The 21,123-nt window shown below is 40.9% G+C and overlaps 1 protein-coding gene across 1 annotated transcript in view; it reads right to left on the bottom strand.

Moving 5' to 3' along the window:
- LOC125899927 (glypican-6-like) overlaps window positions 1–21,123 on the bottom strand; it is a 146,897-nt gene that overhangs the window by 70,972 nt on the left and 54,802 nt on the right. The window contains exon 4 of the mRNA XM_049594597.1: window positions 8,760–8,925. Coding sequence (XP_049450554.1) covers window positions 8,760–8,925 — 166 coding nt within the window. The remainder of the gene's footprint in view (window positions 1–8,759; window positions 8,926–21,123) is intronic.

Consider the following 21,123-nt stretch of genomic DNA (forward strand, 5'->3'; position numbering starts at 1 on the left):
GTGTGAACTAACAAACGCATCAACTAGCTGAACAGATATATCGAGACTCCATGTGTCAGATGCAGATAACTCTTCCTTCCATGAGAGTTCGTAAGGCAGTGGGCCAACTCGTGTATTTATCCACTCTTGTATGCAGTTTTATCGACTTCTGACTGAATTCTTTGGAATTTTAAACAGACATCAAATTTTTAATGATGTAGGTCAACTCGACACACAACACACCACAAATTTCCAACGTGCCTCGATGTGTCAGGAAAGATCAAATGTGGCACCCTGTGGTTTCTTTTAAGGACTTGAAAAACAGAGAAAGCCATGTTAAAATCTTAAATGAAACACATCAAAATAACGTTAGCAGCCATAATTAAGAATCCCATAAAACACAATCTATGAATTGACTGAATTAGTCTTGTGTATGTGCACTGTATCTCTTCACTGTTTTCCACAAGCCCAAGATAAGCTCAGAAATACAGTGGTGTCCCCATACAGGGTGACATGCTTGAGTCTGAATATGCTGTTTCATCATGGTCTTCCTCAAGTATCTTGGGGTCTGTTCACGAGTGAGGGTAGAATGGCGCGTGAGATGGATTTCCAGTTTGGTGCGGCATCCACAGTGATGTGCCCGCTGTGCTGGGCACTTGTCGTGAAGAGGGAGCTGAGCTGGAAGGTCCATCTACATCCCTACCCTCACCTATGGTCTTGAGCTCTGGGTAGTGACCGAAAGAATGAGGTTGCAGATATAAGCAGCCAAAATTAGTGTCCTCCATGGGGTGGCTGGGCTCAGCCTTAGAGATAGGGTAAGGAGTTTGGAGTTCTGAGCTTGGAGTAAAGCTGCTGCTCCTTCCCGTTGAAAGGGGCCAGTTGAGGTGGTTCGGACATCTGATCAGGATGCCTCTCGGGTCTGCCTCCCATTAGAGGTGTTCCTGGCACATCCCACTGGTAGGAGGCCAGGAGGCAGACCCAGAGCACGCTGGAGGGATAACATATCTCATCTGGCCTGGAACACCTTGGGGTCCCCCAGGAGGAGCTGGAAAGCGTTGCTGGGGAGAGGGACGTCTGGGGTGCTTTGCTAGGCCTGCTGCCCCCGTGACCTGGCCCCGAATAAGTGGATGAAAATGTATGGATGGATTTGCTATGTTCAGGATTTTAATGAGCGTGTACCCCCACAGCACTCAGGTGATGTCGGGGCTTCATAAAGCAGCAACTAGGCGCCAGACTATAAGCAGTAGCCATCCAACAGAGACGGTGCCAAAAAATGCAAATATAGTGAGGCAAAACACCAGCAAGAGTGAATCAGGGGTTGTCTTTTACTTTCACTTCAGCTGGCGCGTGTCTTTGCAAATAGTAACCAACAGTCCTGCGCAGTAAACCTTTAATTAAAAGCATGTACTGTATGTGTTTTCAGAAACATGTGTAGGCTTGTCTATTCTAAGAAATACATACTAAATGAGGTCTTGTGTAACAAGATGGAGTGGGCAGATAAAATATGTATTTGCGTTTATGGTTCATTTTCATAATGCTCACATATGCAGTGAACTATATCAGTAGCACGCAAGCTGCTGGAGTTGGTGAAGCTTGATCGTTCAAATAACACTGTGCTGAATTTACCCTCATTAAATACCAAAATGATCACTGAATTAAACACAGTAGGACATAGTATGAAGTTGGCTTTAAAGCCAAGCCTGCACCAAGCTATTTAACCTACCTCAGTGTTTGTCGACTTGGTTTAAAATCCAAGGATGTTAAACAGCAGTTGCCAGTTTTAGAAAACTTTGGCAGCACATAAATTAATGATAGCCTTTGTGATCTTTTTATTCAACCAGCTATCACTGCATGTTTCAAACAGTACAAAATGTCCACCAGAACTGTCGACTACCGCACTGCCCCAAAGTTAGCAAACTTCATTAATGTATGTTTACTTTCACTACACCCCCGCTTTTAAAAGAAAGTTCCCCAACAACTCCTTTCTCCTTCCACACTGCTGCTACACTGTGCTTGTTGAACATAAAGAACATTCAGGCCACCACAGATCATTCAAACAGATCTGCTTCCACATCAATAATAGTGGCTGTATGCATCCACAGCAAACACCCACAAATTCAGCTTTTTTCCCCCCTGCCTGTCAACCAAGGTACGGTCACAGAAATAAACTGTCAGACACCATGGATAAAGGTGTAGTACATACTGTGTTCTATCATCACAGTAATCTGTTAACAAGGTTATTCTCCAGTGCTTTGCAAAACAAACAAAACAACCCCTGACCTCACTGATTACCTGGGATGTGCGCAATTAGCTGACTAGTCCATTGCTACCCTCACTAGTCGGCACCAGAAATACAAGTCAGTTGAGCTTATTATTAAGATGCCCAGAGGGAAGCGGAAGGACTTTGGATCAGCATGCGAGACTAATCATGGGATCTTCAACAGCTCTTCCTCTCTGTCTCTTTCACACACACACGTACACAAACACACGTGCGCTCTCACGGATGCAACTGTGTGCAGGATGAGGCTGCAGCTGTCCACGGACGTTCAGCGTGGAAAGCATGCCCCAGCCTTTTTACACACAGTCAGGCTGAACAAGAGAAGTGCTTCTGGGGCCCATGGGAGATTGAGAGAGAGAGTAGCCTGGACGTATGTTTGTGTCAATTTGTGTGCACACTTGTGCAAGATAGAGTTAACGCATATTGTTTTTTGAATGGAAATGAATTGGGAGTTGTGATATTAAATACACAGTGAATAAACATTAACAGTTATTTGGTGAGTTGTCATATTTTGTTGGATAATTTGCAGTGTTCATAAAGCATGGAGCAAAGTGCTGCGTGTTTCGGCTACATTTAACATGCATTTTGGTTACTGAAAATGTGATTAACAATTTCAAATGGCTCTTATAATATGGTATCAATATTTTTCTTCACTTTTAATCAACTATTTACTATAATTTATTAACCTTTTAGATTAAAATGTGTCAAATTTTGACTGTTTTATGAGTGTTTTCTTCATTTCAGACTAGTTGGCTCGTCAGCTTCCATTTGAACATCAGGTAAATTAGTCTGCACGAACATCCCCAATGATTACCAACAAAACTAAGACTTAAACAAGAGGTCATATGCTTTGATAGATATTAAATTAAACAGTTTAATTCACTGAGGGTTTTTTTTTCCATTATGCACTTGTCATTTTCTCTCTGTCGTGAAACTCATTCCTCACATCTGTCCTCGACATCTACATCAAATATACATTAAAAGCACCACTGAGATATAGCTTCGATAATAAGACTGAATCAAATGACTGTGTAACGTGAATATGTTGGTAGCGCTGCTGATCCAACTGAGAATCAACCCTCTACCCTACGGCTCTTTGCAGCTTTCCACCCTCTTTGAGCGGCTCATTGTTTTGGTTCGTTGGTCCATATAGTCCCAGTGGCTCTCAAAAAGACTAGCATGAAACTTTTTGCAGCTGCTCTAAGGTCACAAGCTTGCAAAAGCTGGTTGTACACTACATGCCCCATGTAAAATGGCAGAGAGCCAAAGACGACGAGGGACTGGTGAGGAGGACCAAGAAAAAGAAAAAAACAAACATGAGGACCAACAAGAGCAAAAAGGGGAGTGAATACTTGAGGTACATTCATCAAGTGCTGGGAATCTGCTGGACATATAAGTAGGCGTTTGTTACTACACGTCTGATAAGCGAATAAAATATGAGGACTCTGCTGCTGTGAGTTTTAAGTCTTGGACTTACAGCTCCAGTTGGTAACTTTTATGAAAATAACTTTTTGCCATATTGTATGAAACTGACACAACATCCCTATAGTGGTACATTAGACAGTTAATCTGTGTAAAAAAACAAAACAAAAACATGCTCCTCTGAACCCTACTAGTGCTCTTAATTTGCAGGAATCAACCACAGCTGAATGAAAACAACCAATCAGAGCCAAGGAGTCTCTAATGCAGCTGTCAATCATATCAATCACTGCTTGTGAACATATTTGATCAGTGCTGCCTAGTTTGACAGTTTGACCGTGTTCACGAGTAATGATTGACATGATTGGAGGATGCGTTAAGCCCCATTTCCACCAAACACTTTTGGTATGGTACCTCTGGAACCATAAGTAACCCTTCAGACATGGTACCCAGACCCTAGGTTTGCTTAGCATTTCCACCGCAAACAGTACTCTTTCATGTGGGCTGGGTTGTTGTCACTTACTGCTCCGTCCAGCACTCACTGTATTTCCTCCTTTATCAGTCTGCACCTCATTTATCGTCCACAGAACGAGGTTGCATGCCGACGTTTTCAGAACTGCAGCAAACATTGCTGCAGTGAGAGACTCTCTCCATGGAATATTTAAAAATAGCGTGTTTGTGCATTTAGTCCTTCTCAGGCAAACTCAGGGATTTAGTGTCGCCGGAGCCCACAGGAACGACGCACCGCAACGCTTTTTTTCTCAAAGGATTAGAATATATGTTCAGTTCACATAATCTGGTTGAAATTAATATATATTTTTAAATGCTTGTAGATCCACTCATTACTAAAAGAGTATGTCATATAAAAACTAAAGTAATGGTCAAAGTTGCCACATTGAAATTTAAGGTGTGCTGATGGATCCATGTCATTGACTAATGCTTCAAGTAACTTTAGAAGTTAACGTTCCACCATAAAAGTCGCCGGCAGTCGGCCCAGTGAATTTTTTTTTTTTTTCTAAGACTCCACCTGCTGCGAGAGGCAGCATAACATCCTCTCATTTTATAGTTACAGTCTATTAATAAAACCCTCTACGGTATAAACAGTGGTTACGTGAGTATCAAAACCCGCCACAACTCAGCCCTGAGCAGAGTAGTCTGATTGGGCGGAAGTTCGCTGCATAGATCAGCCTCTCATTGGGTGGAACGAACCACCCGCTGAAGTCCCGCCCTACCACCTCCAGTTGCAGATTTCAACACGTGCTTTACTAACTTTTGCAGTGTTTGATCTTGCGGGGATGTAGCCATTTTTCTGCCATGGTTCGCTTCCTGTAGGCGATATTTTTGTGGGCATGTTACACCAAAACCTGTTTCCCCCGGGCAATATTTTTGCAAGCACACCGTTGCTGTGGCACGGCCCAGAACGATTGTGATTGGCTGAAAGAAATACAAGCAGCTGGGGCGTTTTTTTCTCCAATCTTAAAGTGAGAGTCGGCCCAGCCAGACCTTTCTTTTCTTGAGAAAGGTCTGGTGAGCGAGACTATGAGCAGAGTGACCGTCCTCTATTGACCAATCAACAGACTGCAGTGTTCACAGCTCCACCTTTCAGTACCAGATCTGTGTGCTAGGTACCCCAACAGAGGGGGGACCAAAAATGGGGACAGTAAAGAACTGTTCCATTGGTACCATCCACAACTTTTCACAGTGGAAATGGGAAAAAAGCAAACCGAATCGTATTGTACCGTACTGCTTGGCGGAACTCGGGGCTTTATACTCTGTGGCTCTGATTGATCCTTTTGTTGAAGCGTGGTGGATTCTTACAAATGCCAGTAGGAGCACTAGGAGGACGAGGAACATGACTTTTTACCATGGATTATCTGTCTCATGTACTGCTGTGTGGATATGATAGTCGCAGCAAATATGACAAAAACATATTTCTATTAAAGTTACCAACTACAAATTTAAGTCCCAGTGAAACACACTTAGAGCATCTTAATCTTCTGTTATATGAAATATTATGACATTACATATAAATGAAACCGAGTATGTGAGTAAGGGAATACTTTTGAGATGGATTTAATCAAATCTTTTGGGGCTTTTGATCGCTCAAAAGTGAGCATGACTTGCGAGCATTAGTTGTTGGAGAATCCTTAACCAGTGATGTTTGATCAGGAGGTGGAGGATGAGAGGAAATTAACAGAACAGATCTCAACAGCAGTCTATTGGAAATGCCAACAAGAAATTGTTTGTCAACTGCCATATAAACACACAGCTCTGATCCATGATATTACTCTGCTAGCTATAACAACCATTAGGTTCCACACTGGATTTTATATGAGGTGAGGGCTTAGCTGGTTACCCAAAATCCTGATTGATTGGAAACATTTGTGTAAACATCCTGGTATGCAGCATGAGTCATAAAAAAATATTATTATGTTTTACAAGAAGAGAAAAGAACATGATTTTCAAATTTAAATGCACAAACATGCCTTATGGTCATATATTTGGAGTATAACAAAATGGACACACAAACAGAACTTGCATTTTAAATTTTACTGTACCTTTAACTCTTCATTTGTGGATTTTAATGCTTTATTTGCCACAGGCTGGTGAGTAACAACCAGAGCTCTTTCTCATGTTCCTCACAGCAGCCTAGTCACGTTTTCACTGTCACCACTTCAGTTCAACCCTACAGGATGAGCCTATCTAAATGACAGCAGGAGTCATCCGTGTTAGGCATTCTATGAAATATTAAATAAATATATAAATATTACATTCATGTTTGTACTTTTTGTCTCTGAGCTGAACAAGTTCCCATTGAACTCCTCCTCACAAAACTTGACACTCCCCGCGGTGCACTTCTGCCCTATTACAAGTCCCCATTTAGCCCAGCAGGAGAGCAGAATCCCATGAATAAAATCTTTTCATGCCAGAAAACACTGATAGAAGAATGACAAATAAAGCAGCCTCTTATCTGAGGTCCCAATGTGTGTCAATGGAACTGATGTTGTCAAAACATGATAACAAGGCAGCACCAGCTGTAACCTCTCTTAAAATAGCAAGCCAAACTCAACAACGTAACACACCCATTTCTGCAATCCTGCAGGCTTACAAGGTAAACATTCTGACCTGAGGCGTATTTTCTACACTCTGTTTCTCATATTGATCCAGTTTGAACAAAACCATTGTAAAATGCTTTTCTACAGTTACATACATCCAGCTTGCTTGGGCCGAAATTAACACCAGGTATTGTGGAAGCAAAGAAAGGCCATTATAAATTGAGTCCTATTAGTATCTCAATACCCAACTGTGAAATGACATTGGGTGAGAGGCGGGGTACACCCTGGACAGGTCGCCAGACTATCACAGGGCTGACATATAGAGACAGACAAACATTCACACTCACATTCACACCTACGGACAATTTAAAGTCACCAGTTAGCCTGCATGTCTTTGGACTGTGGGAGGAAGCCACAGTACCCAGAGAAAACCCACGATGACACGGAGAACATGCAAACGCCACACAGAAGGGCTCCCCCACCCTGGTTCAAACCAGGAACACCCTTGCTGTGAAGCGACAATGCTAACCACTGCACCACCGTGATATTCAAATTCCAACACTAAGTATTAGAGGTTGACTGGTTATAGCTTGCAGACTGCAAAATTGGACAGGATGTAGTAGAACATCCTGGTATTTCTGGCATTCTGCCCTTGACATACTATGTAGTGGGACATACTAAATATTTTTCTGGCATGCTATACAGTATGGTAGTATGGGTATTGGAACGCACAATTTGACTGAGTGAATGCAGTCACCTCCTGTTTCAAATTAAAAGCTTTCATTCCAAAATAAAAGCCTCTGAGTGTTTTATACAAGGTCCAGCCATTTACAAGGTTTTGACCCAGTCTTGTATTTTATGGCTCATGAATCACTGATAAGATATTTTAAGTGAAAACACAAAACTATTTCATATTTAAATATCATGTTTCAAATTACACTTGCATTTTTTTCACCCCTGTCAAATAAGCCTTAATTACCAACTATTAAAAAGTAATCACAGTATTCATATACAAATATATATAATATATAAAAATGAGTCCGTCCTAGATTTTTTACAGTTAGTTTGATGTTCAGTTCCAGATTTATTTATTTATTACTTTGATATGGATTTTCAGTTCCAGATTTATATGATTATTTATGTATCTATTGCTTTGAGTTTAACATTCAATGATTCAGTTTTATTTTAAGCATTCATAACTTTGACTCAGATGTTCAGCTGAACAGTTATTCAGTTACTAATAAAGTCAAAGATTGTTCATTTCTGCATTTTTCTGCAGCGTTGGGTGATATTGGCTGATTAATCCGCAATTTTTTTTTTATTTTTTTTTTATTTATTTATTTTTTTGCTGGGACAAATTACTGTTATTATATCGGCCTTTAAAAATCCACAATCAGTCGACCTCTATTAAATGTTCAGTGGTGGCTCTGGTAAAAATATTAACATCTGTCTCGAAACACCCAAATCATTCATTTTCAAACTGTAAGGTGTCTACCAGACAAAAGGTGTGAAGCCACATTAAGTGATATTTGTGAGATTAAATTGAATGAAAAAAGGTTGCCTGCAGCTAATCTCATCCATTCAACACCCCTCTCTGCAGCTTTAAACTGCTTTCAGCTCTATTATACATTTGTTTGTCGGTCCAAAACACGCAGCTTTAAATATTATTTAACTCAAGCCCATTCTCAGAACAGCTTATACTGTTTTAAAGTCATTCTTGTTACTTACTGGTGTCAGCCTTCTATTAACATGCAACACTGTGCAAAGCAACACAGTTATAGCTGTTACACAACGGTGAATGGGAAGATTCACTCTAGAAATATCTCATTATCGCCACCGCTGATATAATGTTCTTTTTCCTCCCCATATCCATTACTCATATCCATCCACATCCATTAGACCAATTTCACCATACCGTAGAGCCATACATGCAGGCATTAATACATAGAAAAACATTTAATTGGTCTGATGGGAAATAACAGAACAGCAGGTGGAAAACAGCTGGAGTGCTGCTTGCAAAGACTTACCGATGTACAGGTTCCACTCTGGATCCAGATCAGCTTGATTGGCCAGGCAGCCCTTCATAACGTTCAGGCAGTAGTTCTTACAGGGTTTAACTGATGGCATGCCCTGACAAAAGGGGCAGTACAGCATCTTTGTCAGTGCTCGAATACATGCTGGAGTGCTGCTTACCTGCAAGAAGAAAGGGAGTGACAGCACCCATTAGCACCTGAACAGCTCCTTCAAAATCCATTATAAGCTGAATTATATTCAGTCAGTCAGTAACTGCATTATTTCCAGGAGGATTTAAATGTTTTCTTTTTACTTAATATAAAACTTAGTTTGCCAGATTGCACTTCAGTTAGGAGTCTTTGTCATTTTTAAATTTTTATCAGAATACTGCCATCTATTAAAAAAGTTGCCACAGTGCCACGAGAGATGAGACAAGAGAGACGTTCTACTGACCCAAGACTTCTGAACATTTGTTAGAGCTGTCAGTCACACTGTGTGTGATCACTGACAAACAATTTAACCCGCATTTAAATGTCTAAATATTTAATTATGAAAAATAGTTTTTTGCCCACTCATCAGCCAGAGTTAGCTGTCAAGCATTTTGTACTCCAGTTATTCATCTTTCTCTGTTTTTTTATGTCTAAGACTTCACATTCAAAAAGGATATGATACTAATGTGTGACCAGTGGAGCTTGAGAGGTTTCATCAGTCATCACACTAACTAATAAACAGCACTTACTATAGACAAGATCAGCATCAATACCACAGACACAATCTTTCTTCACAGCAATGAAATTTGATAAATCATGTTTAACACCTAAATTGAGCTACTTGTTCGGCTTGGGAGAAAGTAAGCATACAAAAGGAATAGATCTTTAACAGCATAACAACACACTGAAACATTTGATTGTTATGTTGTAACTAGACTGGTGTATAGATTATTGAGGAGACAGGCAATCTTGGAGCACACGTTTGATAAAACGGAGTTAAATCTCTCGGCATTTCAAGCTCTCTGTGTGTTTGCGGACGAGAAAAGGGGGAACACACATTTCCAGGAGGGCGTGTCCTTTTCAAAAATGCAAGAGGCGTTGCTTTGTTGCCGGCCGTTTTCGCCGGTGTGTTAAACGCACTTTAGAAAGGAGTGTCCCCAGACTATCAGAAGGCAGAAATCTCTGATTGTCTGGTGGCGAGACTAGGGTGCAACAGCCAATATTTTGGGAGATCTACACATGCGGGCCAAGACATCCTCTTTGGTGCACTGGACATTGTTTACAGTTCAATTAGCAACTTGAGACAGGTCCAGACAGCATTTTATTTATCTCCATAGTCAGATATCTGCATATGAATGCAGATTAATTATTAAAAAGCTAATAAAAAGCTGCAATGCTGTAGCCGATGGGTTCCAAGATGGCATTTTGGCCGATGCGTTCTCTTTTGCTCTCCACATTAACTGTTTACCTGCAGGTAACCTAATGATTGGTGATTGGTCAATACTACTCAAGCTACAAACAGACACCATAGTGCTTCGGATACCCAATCTGTACTGTCTCCTAGAGAGTCTGCTGTTGGGCTGCCCCCTAATAGTTGACCAAATGTTCGTCGTGCAGAAAGGTCATTAGTTGGCAAGTTTTCATTGGTCGCTTAGTTGCAGAAGAAAAGAAAAAAAAACCCATGAAACTCTATTAGGAGCTGCGCCTTGTCAACACAAATCAAAACCTATATGACTGGACCATGTGGGAATTTAATTTGAAAGGACAGACACAGGAAGTGACCACGCTCAGCAGTCAGAGAGGAGTCACGTTAATTTCCAGGGCTGGTACCTGCGGTTATTCCACAGGCTAGTTAGTAACATGTCGGGCAGGAAATCCAAAGTGTGGGATCATTTTGAGAAGGTGAAGGACGAACCCAAGGTGATATGTAAACTCATCTTCATTGGTCGACTACAAACATGATGTATCATCTGAAACATGTTAGTAGCTACATGTCTATTAGCCCACAGCGACATTAACAGGCGGCTCGCTCAGTGTGTGACGTGCACTTGTAGATAAAATATAGGCCTATATTAATGAAGTACGGTTTTGGATTTCTCTGTAATGTAGCACAGTGTTAACAATGTTACTGATACTATTCTTTCTCACACCTTTAACTCAAACCATTGTGTTGCCCCACCTAAAATATATCATTTAATAATTAAATTAGTATCGTAAACATGCGGGTGACTAGTCGACTAATGGCCTAAATGACAACTACTGGTCCACTAGGATAATTATTAGTCAGGGGCAGCCCTAATATGCTGATCGGTTTGTAGAAAGAAGTAGAATGGTAATGGAGTGGGCTACCAGAGGCTTCTCTGTTCACTTTCTCTTTATATTGGCTTTTGGTTTTAATTTGCACTGAGATCTCAAAACGCATAAATTGGGAAAAAAAAGATATTCAAAGCACAGCTGAATTGGGATAATGTTAATAATTCAAGGAAATATTTGGATGTATAAATCAACAATCACACTTGCATTGTTAGAAAAATTTGATTTAGAAATGCTGAAACTAAGTATTGCATTTCTGGACATGTGACCAATACAAACACAGATGTCTTACTTACAGTATGTTGTGTTCAAGAACTCCCTATGTATCTTACTACAGTATCTTAGTTCACAAGTCACAAATATATTAGTGGGGGAAATGTAAAGTTGCAAGTTTCCCAGATCACACCTTGCTGACACTTTTCAAATGTTTTTCAAGATAGATTATCACTCCAGACAGATTGATAACCATGAGAAAGTTGTGCAGTTCTAGAAACACCTTTGTCTTTTTAGGGAGAAGACAAATTAGAAGAATTTGCAGCCTAATGGGGCTCTGGGGAACAATGACTGAATAGCTGCTGATTCCACGTAGCTGATTCAAACCGAGCATTTATCTCATTCGGGCTCTTTTCTTGAAAAAGGCCAATGTTTGAGTGGCTAACTGTCCGAGGATGATGTATGGTGTAGAAATTGTAAACCCCTGGCTGAATCAGCTGTTCTCCAGCCGTGTTACATTCAGGCCATATGTCGGCTGTGTGTGTAAAGTGCAACATTTTATCAGTAATCCTCTGTTTTGCCATGTGTGAGCTAGTATGGTGACATTTCAGATGGCAAATAAAAACTTGACTGCTTGACCTAGTGAGGCTGATTTTATTAGATGATTTCCAAAGTGTGCTGCACTCACTATTCTTATCCTCAACAATCAAATGCCCTGTCAAGATGTCTGCAGTGAAAGCTCCTGGGTAGCAGCTAATGGACATTTTTCCCATGTTCCATGAAGCCTCAACAAGAGTCTTATTAAAAGTCTTTGAGTATGAAAACCCACCTTTTCAGAAGCACCCAGACTTCTGTCTCATTTTCTTTAAAACTATAAAAATGTAACTGTACTGTGGTGCCGAGGACACTCTTACTGTAGTAGTTTTATTAGAAGTGATGCACTCTTGAAGATGTCTAGCTCTTGATATATAGATACTGAATACACTCATTGTAAACTACTTTGGACAAAAGCTTTTTGCTAGATGAATTCAATATGAAGACCCTGAAGAGTAGAAGTTCCTATCACATTTTATAGCCTTATTGACTTTTGTGAATACACGTGTACATGCACAAGAAGATGGACACAAAAAGTCATTAAATGATTACATATATATATTTTTATCTAACCTTTATTTAACCAGAATAGGTCCAACTGAGATTATAAAGAAGAACCAGCTATACTATACTATAAATCATCGCAATGCAGTATGAGCTATGCATCCGCGTATCCTGTCTCCTGTCTTACCCTTTCCCCATATTCTGTACGAACATTTAGCACACACACACACACACACACACATCAAGATGACATACATCAAGCCACACAAAGACAATGCATGCGTTCAGTATATGAAATAGAAACTGAATGTGACTGCATTATCCAGCAGGATGAGGAATGTCATTCTTCTGTCACAGTGGAAACCTACAGACCTGACCACACAGGGATGCAAAGCTGCCATTCCTGTTTTAACTTGTAAAGCAGACCGACAGGATTGTTGTGTTGTTGTTGCTAGGCAAACAGAACGAGCCAATGGTTGACCACACAGAAAGCACTGAAATAAGCAGCCACATAAAATGTTATCAAATAGGCTGTGTGTTTTTACTTGCTGCACAACCAACTGCCCTCTCCATGGACAAAAATAAAGTTGAAGTTAAGTTGCATGGGACTTTTAAGTAGGGCTGGGTAATATATTGATAACACTGTGGTGGTACGGTGGTGCAGTGGTTAGTGTTGTTGCCTCACAGCAAGAGGCTTTCTGGTTCGAACCTGGGGTGGGGGGTTCGACCCCTGTGCAGAGTTTGCATGTTCTCCCTGTGTCAGTGTGGGTTTTCTCTGGGTACTCCGGCTTCCTCCCACAGTCCAAAAACATGCAGGTTAACTGGTGACTCTAAATTACCTGTAGGTGTGAATGTGAGTGTGAATGGTTGTCTGTCTCTATAGCCCCTTTTACACTGCCAGATTTTCCGCGAATGTTGGGCCGTTTTGCCGGCAAGCTGTGAGCGCTTAGATACACAGAGCCGGATTGGCGAGTTGATCCGAGGTACCCAATTTTCCGCCTCGTAGGGTAGTCATATTGGCGGAACTCTTTTAGTTTAAAAAGACCGAGGCAGCCTTCTGCAACGGGAGGGGCTGTTGATGACTTGTGGGAGGAGCTGTTGATGACGCCGCACGTGCGAGCCACAGGAAACAGCTGATAGCAGGAATTAGCAAGCAGCTAGGAGCAAGAGGGAAACACAAACCTGACAGACACTGTAAAGAGGAGCAAGTGAGGAAACAAAGAATTGCCCTCCTTGTCCTCGCAAATGAAGAGGCCATTAACTGTCAGATGACAGGAACGGTGAAGAACAGGCTGACTTACGAGAGAATCACCGAAGGACTGACCAGCCGCGGCTTACCTTGGAGTACGCTACTGTTTACGGCGCTGAGCTACACGTTTTGTTACTTGCTCACACCCTGCATTGCCCCAAAAAAGGCACATTCTGTATAAACAAAAGTAGGTAGGCAGCATTTTGCCACACTCCCCGATTTTATTTTTATACTGCCAATGCTGAAAAAAGACTAATTGGGCTTTCCTGCAAATTTGCACAACTCCTATCTAAAAAGGGCTTATGTGTCAGCTCTGTGATAGTCTGGCGACCTGTCCAGTGTGTAATCTAGCTCTTGCCCAATGTCAGCTAGGATAGGCTCCACGTCCTCCGCAACCCCTAACAGGATCAGCGGTTATGGAAAATGAATGAATTAATGAATTGCCATTATTGTCTCCTATGTTGATTAGATAGGTTGCTGGTGGTTGCTGTGGTGAAACAACACGTGTCACGTAACAAGTAGCTGGTTGAAGATAACATGTAGCCTGCAATAAAATAATAGGAAAAGCAGGAGTAACCTGCTATTCTCAAGATCTTTATCAGTACTGGTATATTTCTAATTATTTAAGTAAATAGATGTGTTGTTGTAAAGTACGTTGCTAAAGCTTAAAGGGGTTAGTTAAGTTAAGGGGAACTGCACAAGAAATATGTGAAATGAGTGGAAAAATTAACACACTGCTGAAGTTTCACTCTCAGTGGCATCTGACTGTGATAACTCATTTATCTATAAAGCAATTCTCTTAACAATGTAACAAGCCATTTACAATGAAACAGGAAGAATACAGCAACAGATGGTTAAAAAGCAAACAAAATCAGAATTGGATGACGTTTAAAATTCCATTAACTCCCCCCCAAAAGACCAGATTCAAAAGACGACTGAACGGCAAAGGCTCAGCCACTTTGTGTATTAAACAAAGATTTGGGACCCACTAAAAAGCTAAAAGGCTTTGCCAAAATATCTCAAGCAGCAATGATGCTTGTGGCGAAATGGCTGATCACACAGCAGGATCTTTTAAGCAATCTTGAAAATCTATTCTAAAACAGAGAGTTGAGTATGGTCAGAAAATATTTTATTATGATAAGCTTTCTTGGAATGTGATAAAAGTCTGGCAGCAGCATTTTGTCTTAGCTGAAGTCGCTGGATATTTCGCCTGGTAAGACTAAAATAAAGCAAGTGACAGTGGTGAGGCCTGGAGGAGATAAAAAAAACACTGATGACCTTCCCCAGGTCTGCAAATTACAGACGTGACCTGATCGTGGTGATATGTGTTAATGTTTGATGTGCCAGGACCCCTACCTCTACCTCTGCCCCGTGCTAAGTGTCATAAAGAGAGGACTGGAGGTATTTTTGTAGCTCTACAGAGTCAAACACACCCGCCCTGACTAACAGACAAACCTCACAGAGAACTGGTGTGACTTGTTACATATTAAGCTGACACCGAATATATTAAAAATGTTCCTGCCAACAACAATCACACCTGCAGGGCAGACTTAGAAAACAGACAGGAATCTGTTCTTAGCAGATTTAGAGGACAAATAATCATTGTTATCATTATTACTACTACTGTTATGATGATTATTATCAGTAGTAGTTGTAGTAGTAGTTCTGGTAACAGTAGTAGCAGTTACAGCTGGTTCGATTTCTGGATTTCCCTGTCCAGGTCCGATGTGTAAGCTTACATCAGTTTGATTTTATGTAAACCGGCTGATCCAGCATTTGATGTTATAACATGTTCTGGCAAATCAAGAAGTAGCCTACATCATCAACCTGTGCTGACGGCATCACAGTGCTGAATGCTACTCACATTGCATTAGCAATAAGCAACATGACAACGTGATTAACATGATATCATGTTTATAAATGGACTAACGGAGCCACTGGTGTCTGACAGGCCGCGTGCAATTTACTGCTTAGCTCAGGCCGATGTCTGCAACATGAAGGAGATCAAATTTTAGTAGAGGTGGGAGAGCGGCCATGCTATATTTGTTTACTGGAACGTTTATGTGTTTTTTAGGGGTGATGAGTTGAGTTAGTCTCTCAAGAAACTATGAACACATTTTGGATCTGAAGCAGATGATGTCCTAACCGGCTGCAAGCGCTGTTTTGACCTAAACTATCGCCAGATGACACGTTTCTTTTTGTTGTTTTTTTTTCCACAATTTTTTGGGGGCTTTTTGCCTTCAATGACAGGACTGTTTTTGAAGTGTGAAGGGAGAGGGGACGACATGCAGCAAAAGGCCACAAGCTGGAAGGGAGCTGGAAGTGCAGCAGGGATGCTGCCTTTACATGGGGAGCCCACTCTACCCACTGAGCTACTGGCCACCCTGGATTACTTTAAATGTGCTGTAATAATGACAAATAATGGCTGATTCATTAAGTTGAAATGAGGACTTATCTAGGCTACACCAGGGGTGCCAAACCGGCCCACCAAAGGGTCCAATCTGGCCGACTGGATGACTTTGCACACCTAATAGTGATGCACTTGTGAAGGGTAAGAGGTGCCAGGTTTCAGGAGCAAGTTAAACATTGTGTAGCTTTTTATTATATAAAATGCTGCTTCAGAGGTTTTTCCACCCCGACCAGAGTACAGTTATTTTCTTTCACTTTGGTTTGGTGTGGTGATGGAAATGTAATTCTTTAAACAAAGAAAGGGAAAGATCTGTAAACTAAAATGAGTTCGACACCCTGATCTACACAGTATCTTCGTATTTCACTGTAAAAACTAAATAAGGCATCAGCTGGCTACTTAACTTGTCTTTCACAGATAAGAAACAATAAATTGTGAAGACAATAAAGCCTCCACTAAAATAGCATTTTAAGTCTTGTGTGTGATTTATCCTGGCTTCATATGAGCAGAGGAAATCTCCGCTCAACGCCAGGCTAATGTATACAATGTAAAATGCCATAGGCTGGCGCTAATAACATTAGCATGTTGTATTTGCTTGGAAAACGTGATTAGTATAAGACAGTTGTTTTGTTGGTGAATGTTTTGAGTTGTAATGGAGCCAAGTTATGTGCCGTTACCTTTGCTACATGGTGCTGTTGTCCCTGGCTTCATATGAGAAGAGGAAAAGATCGCTAGACGCTAGGCTAATTCATACAATGTAAAATGCCATAGACTTGTGCTGATAACGTTAGCATGTTGTATTGGTGGGGGAAATGTGTCCAGATAAAGACAAGTGTTTGTCTGTCGGTTCTGCGATTTATAGAGAAGCCGGTTTGCATACTTGTGTTTAAAATTGTCTCTATTAAGCCATATTTAATGTGTGTTTTGAATCAACTATGTACATAAAGTTTGATTTGAACTAAACTTTACAGCACCTAACACAGTCCTCCACCGCCAACTAGTGTTTTGGAGGTGTAATTGAGTGGCACAGATACACTGCCGCAGAAGTAAAAATAACGTGCAGATTTTGTTTCCCCCCACGACTAATCAATTAGTTGAAGATTATGTGTGACTTTAGTCGACCAAGATTTTGTTTGGTTGACTACAGCCCTAATAAACACAAGTTTTCTGTTTGAAAAAGTAACGTTACAAACACCCAGGAAGATAGCAAGTAGGCTCATTTGATTTTTAAGTGGTTATGTCTTCAGTCTTATCGCGAGTGCACAGCTGATAGCTACTGATAGTTAACATGACAGTGTCATTATGTCCCACCCAGGGGCAGCTGCTGAGTCAAGTGGGACACCTGGTAAAATTTGATATACCGGTCCATTCTGGTGTTTGGCTTAGTATCAAACCAGTTTGTTCACACTAGCCCAGCCCTTGTAGTTGTGGAAGTAGCTCTTAATTCTTTTATTGTGTTAAAACACTCTAGAGAAACTCTGTCACTTTAAACCCTGTCAGTCTTTTGAAAAAATAATTCCTTTTCATTCATCATGAATCATCACATTAAGCTTTTAGCGATACAGTGGTATTTTAAAATGTGAGATGTCTGATATTTTATTCATAGAAATAAATGTTCTCTTCCCATACTCTAATAGCGCTACACAAATGCTTCCAAATAGTAATAACCAACACTAATAACAATAGATAGAAACGATAGAAATGCACAAATCAACTAATTATTTTCATTGTATTGTATGAAAGCAAAAAATGGAAGTAAGTGGCTGATATAATGAAAGACCCTACCGTGGCAATGGTTCACTGGCAACATACGTTGTAAAATACTGCCACATATTTTCATTTCACAAAGTCGATGCAGCCCATTAACAGTCACCGTGACTATAATAAAAAGACAGGACAATGTCGCCACATTGTTTATACCTTTACTTCTGTCAGATTCATTACCATCTCCATCTTACTTCAGCGAACGCATTCAGAAAACAAAAGTTGTTTGTTAAAATATTCTGAGTATCAATAAGCAGACAGATGATTATAAGATTTTAATCACTTCAGATAAACAGAAGCAGATGTACTGTTTGGGTAATGATCTGGGATAAGTACGGGCTGTGTTTGTGAGACGCAGACTCCAGACACGAGACTCTGCTCCCTCAAAGCTCCGCCGGGTTTTCTGTTTTGTCTCTTAAGCTGTGAAAAGCAATAAAGTACTACATCATCTACTTTAATTCAATATATATCCCAGTAGCAATAAGCATGGATGTCACATCTTGGAGGCGCTGTGCAACAGACACCTCTAGCAGGGTGTCTTATTCCATTATGCTTACACCCAATCCCTCATGATGAGTTTATACCCTGGGGATCAAAGGGCTGCAGTCCCAGACACATGACCTGGATCTCAGGTCCCACTGAAATGTCAAGAGGTGAAGCTGGGACATGCTGGCTTGTGAGAAACGCAGAGTGTAACCCAGTAAACGCATACTAACAACACATCCTCTGTGGCTGCTTCTAAATGAGCCTCGCCGCTACTACTGGTGAGGAGGGAACTGATACACTCAGTGAAGGGCACATGTTGAAAGTTCACTGAGTGCACCATGGTCGGGCTACAAGAAAACGAATGTTGGGTTTCTTGGAGATCTGCAGTGTTTTCTCCTCAGTGTCTTCCTCTCAGTCTCCAATGATTGGGGGTTACTATATTTTCATTGCCTTCTGTTTATATACTGTACAGCAGGTCTATAAATATGTATAATAGTGTTGCTAATCCAATCTTACTGATATCAATACAGTAGTGAAAAGAAACCAGGGTGGCTGGGGATTTGCAGCGTAGTGCTTATCAGGGCTTCTCTCGGCTCATAAGCAGGCGTGTAGAAACAGCCCTGTTGTTGTTGAGTGTGACTAAATCCAAGCCTTAGCCTCTTGCTTTCCCTTTAATCTTACTTTGTACATGATCAAAATTACACACACTCCCAGAGCAGTATGATATACTGCAGAAGCTGCATTGAGATTACATCGCATCAAACAGAATACTAAGGCTACAGCATGATTAATGGCTTCTGTATACTGGGTGAACAAATATTAGGAAGAAGAGCAATAAACAGTGATGGCACAAATTTCTTTTTTCTTCCTTTTCATTGTCTGGGCATTTCTCCTGAGCAATCCACATACCCTTCAACACTGCTTTCTAAACAACACCTGAACAAGCCGCCCCGAGCCCCAAACTTCATGAAGACATGCGCCAAGAGAGCTCACATTAGTCAGAAAAGTATCTGGGAGGAACTTGTTCACAGTGGAGGACCGTGGGGAAATGTGTGCTGCAAAAACACCAAACAAGACCTTGTGAAAATCTGTGTAGGATACACAGCAAGTCTTAATTTCAGCTGAGGTCAAATGCTGAGTGTTTTCCAACAGAATCAGCAAGTGCAATCACATAAATATGGGTTTGTTTAAAGCTTTGTAACTTTTAGAAAAAATAACTTTGTCATTTTTGCAGAAAGTGTTCCTATATACAGACTAGAGGTGCAACTATACATGTATTTGTATTGAACTAGTCAGTACTAGGCTTTGGTATGGTATGCATTACAAACCAAACAATACTCAGAACAATACTTTTATACCTGGTAAACAAAATATACAGCTTAAACTGTGTTTAACGTAATGGTCTCAGTGCCACTCTTGCCAACAAGGCAGCCCACATGACCGAACAGGCAACGTGCTGTCTGCCCCTTCCACCCCCAAACCAATACATGCTATGCTAGGCTAGCTTGTTGCATAATGGTTGGTAACGCCATTACCACACCAGAAACAGACGATCCTCCAGTACAGGTCTGGCATTTGCAAATACTTTGGTTTTGCTGTGAATTAAGAGGGTGATTGCAAGAGTGGTGAATAAAAGACAACAGTATGTCACATCTGCTACATAACATTAGGTGATGTCAGTGGGAACACTTCAAACATGCCCACCCATTTATGACGACGTCACTCCAGTGTGCCAATAGGTGGAACGAGACAAAAACAAGAAGCAACACAAATGCTACATGCTACTGTTATACCCACAGCATTTAAACTGATTCAAACAGGGCAAAAAAAAAATCACTGCAGTGATCAGTACATTTATAGCTGCAGGTATGAGACCCAACTCTGTAGCAGAGTCCTGCACTGGGTCGGGCAAAAACAGCTGATTTGCAGGTGGTTTTTAAAAAAACTTTTTTTCCCAGGTTCGGATCTGGGTGGAAAAAATAACATGCGGGTCGGATCATGGGTTTTAGATAAACACATCAGTCATTAGTTCGGTAAACTACAGATAACTATCTTGGTCATTATTTACTCTCTGAAGATCGCCTCCGCTATTTCGCAACGGTCATTGGTTCAGCTGTTTACACGCGTTTCACCATCTAATAACACAATTTGTGATTGGACGACAGAATCAACATGGCTGCCACCGTCTAACAAGCGCCGCTTCCAAAACAGTAAATAATTATTTAGGTATTTGAGAAATAAGTGGATAAAATGTATAACTATGACTTTATAATGTTACTGAAGTGTTTCCCTGATGGATTACTTCTCTCCTCGATGGATTCTAAAAACATGTGACGGCTCGTAACTGCTGAATGTCGCTCTGGACAGAAAGTAAGTCTATTATTACACATGTAAAGTTCCTTTACATAGATTAAAAGTTTAAAAGCATTAAACGTAACAAATAAGTGCTTTTACACTCGTATGGGAGAAGGACACAGAGGGTTGATGATGGAGCTGAAGTCAGGTTTTTATTGTGAGAGCTGCTTCATTCAGGTCGTTGTTTACTTAGTTCCACCTTAACTGTGGTGATACGCTGTTCAATATTCAGCCAATATGACCCAAAATGATTACTTTAAATCCAGGTTACGGGTTGGGCTGCGGGTCGTGTTTCAACGGGTCGGACTGGGTTGCAGTACTAATTGGCCTGATGCGCGGGTTTGCGGTTCGGGTGCAGGTTTGTACGTCGCCGGGTCAGGTCGGGGCGGAGGTTGAAAACTGGACCCGTGCAGGACTCTGCTCTGTAGTGGAAAACATAGACTTAACAAACATGTTTAATATATTCGAGCCCGGTTACAATATTCCATTACGAGCCCATTTCA

Source organism: Epinephelus fuscoguttatus, linkage group LG13, assembly GCF_011397635.1.
Source record: "Epinephelus fuscoguttatus linkage group LG13, E.fuscoguttatus.final_Chr_v1".
Lineage (NCBI taxonomy): Eukaryota > Metazoa > Chordata > Actinopteri > Perciformes > Serranidae > Epinephelus > Epinephelus fuscoguttatus.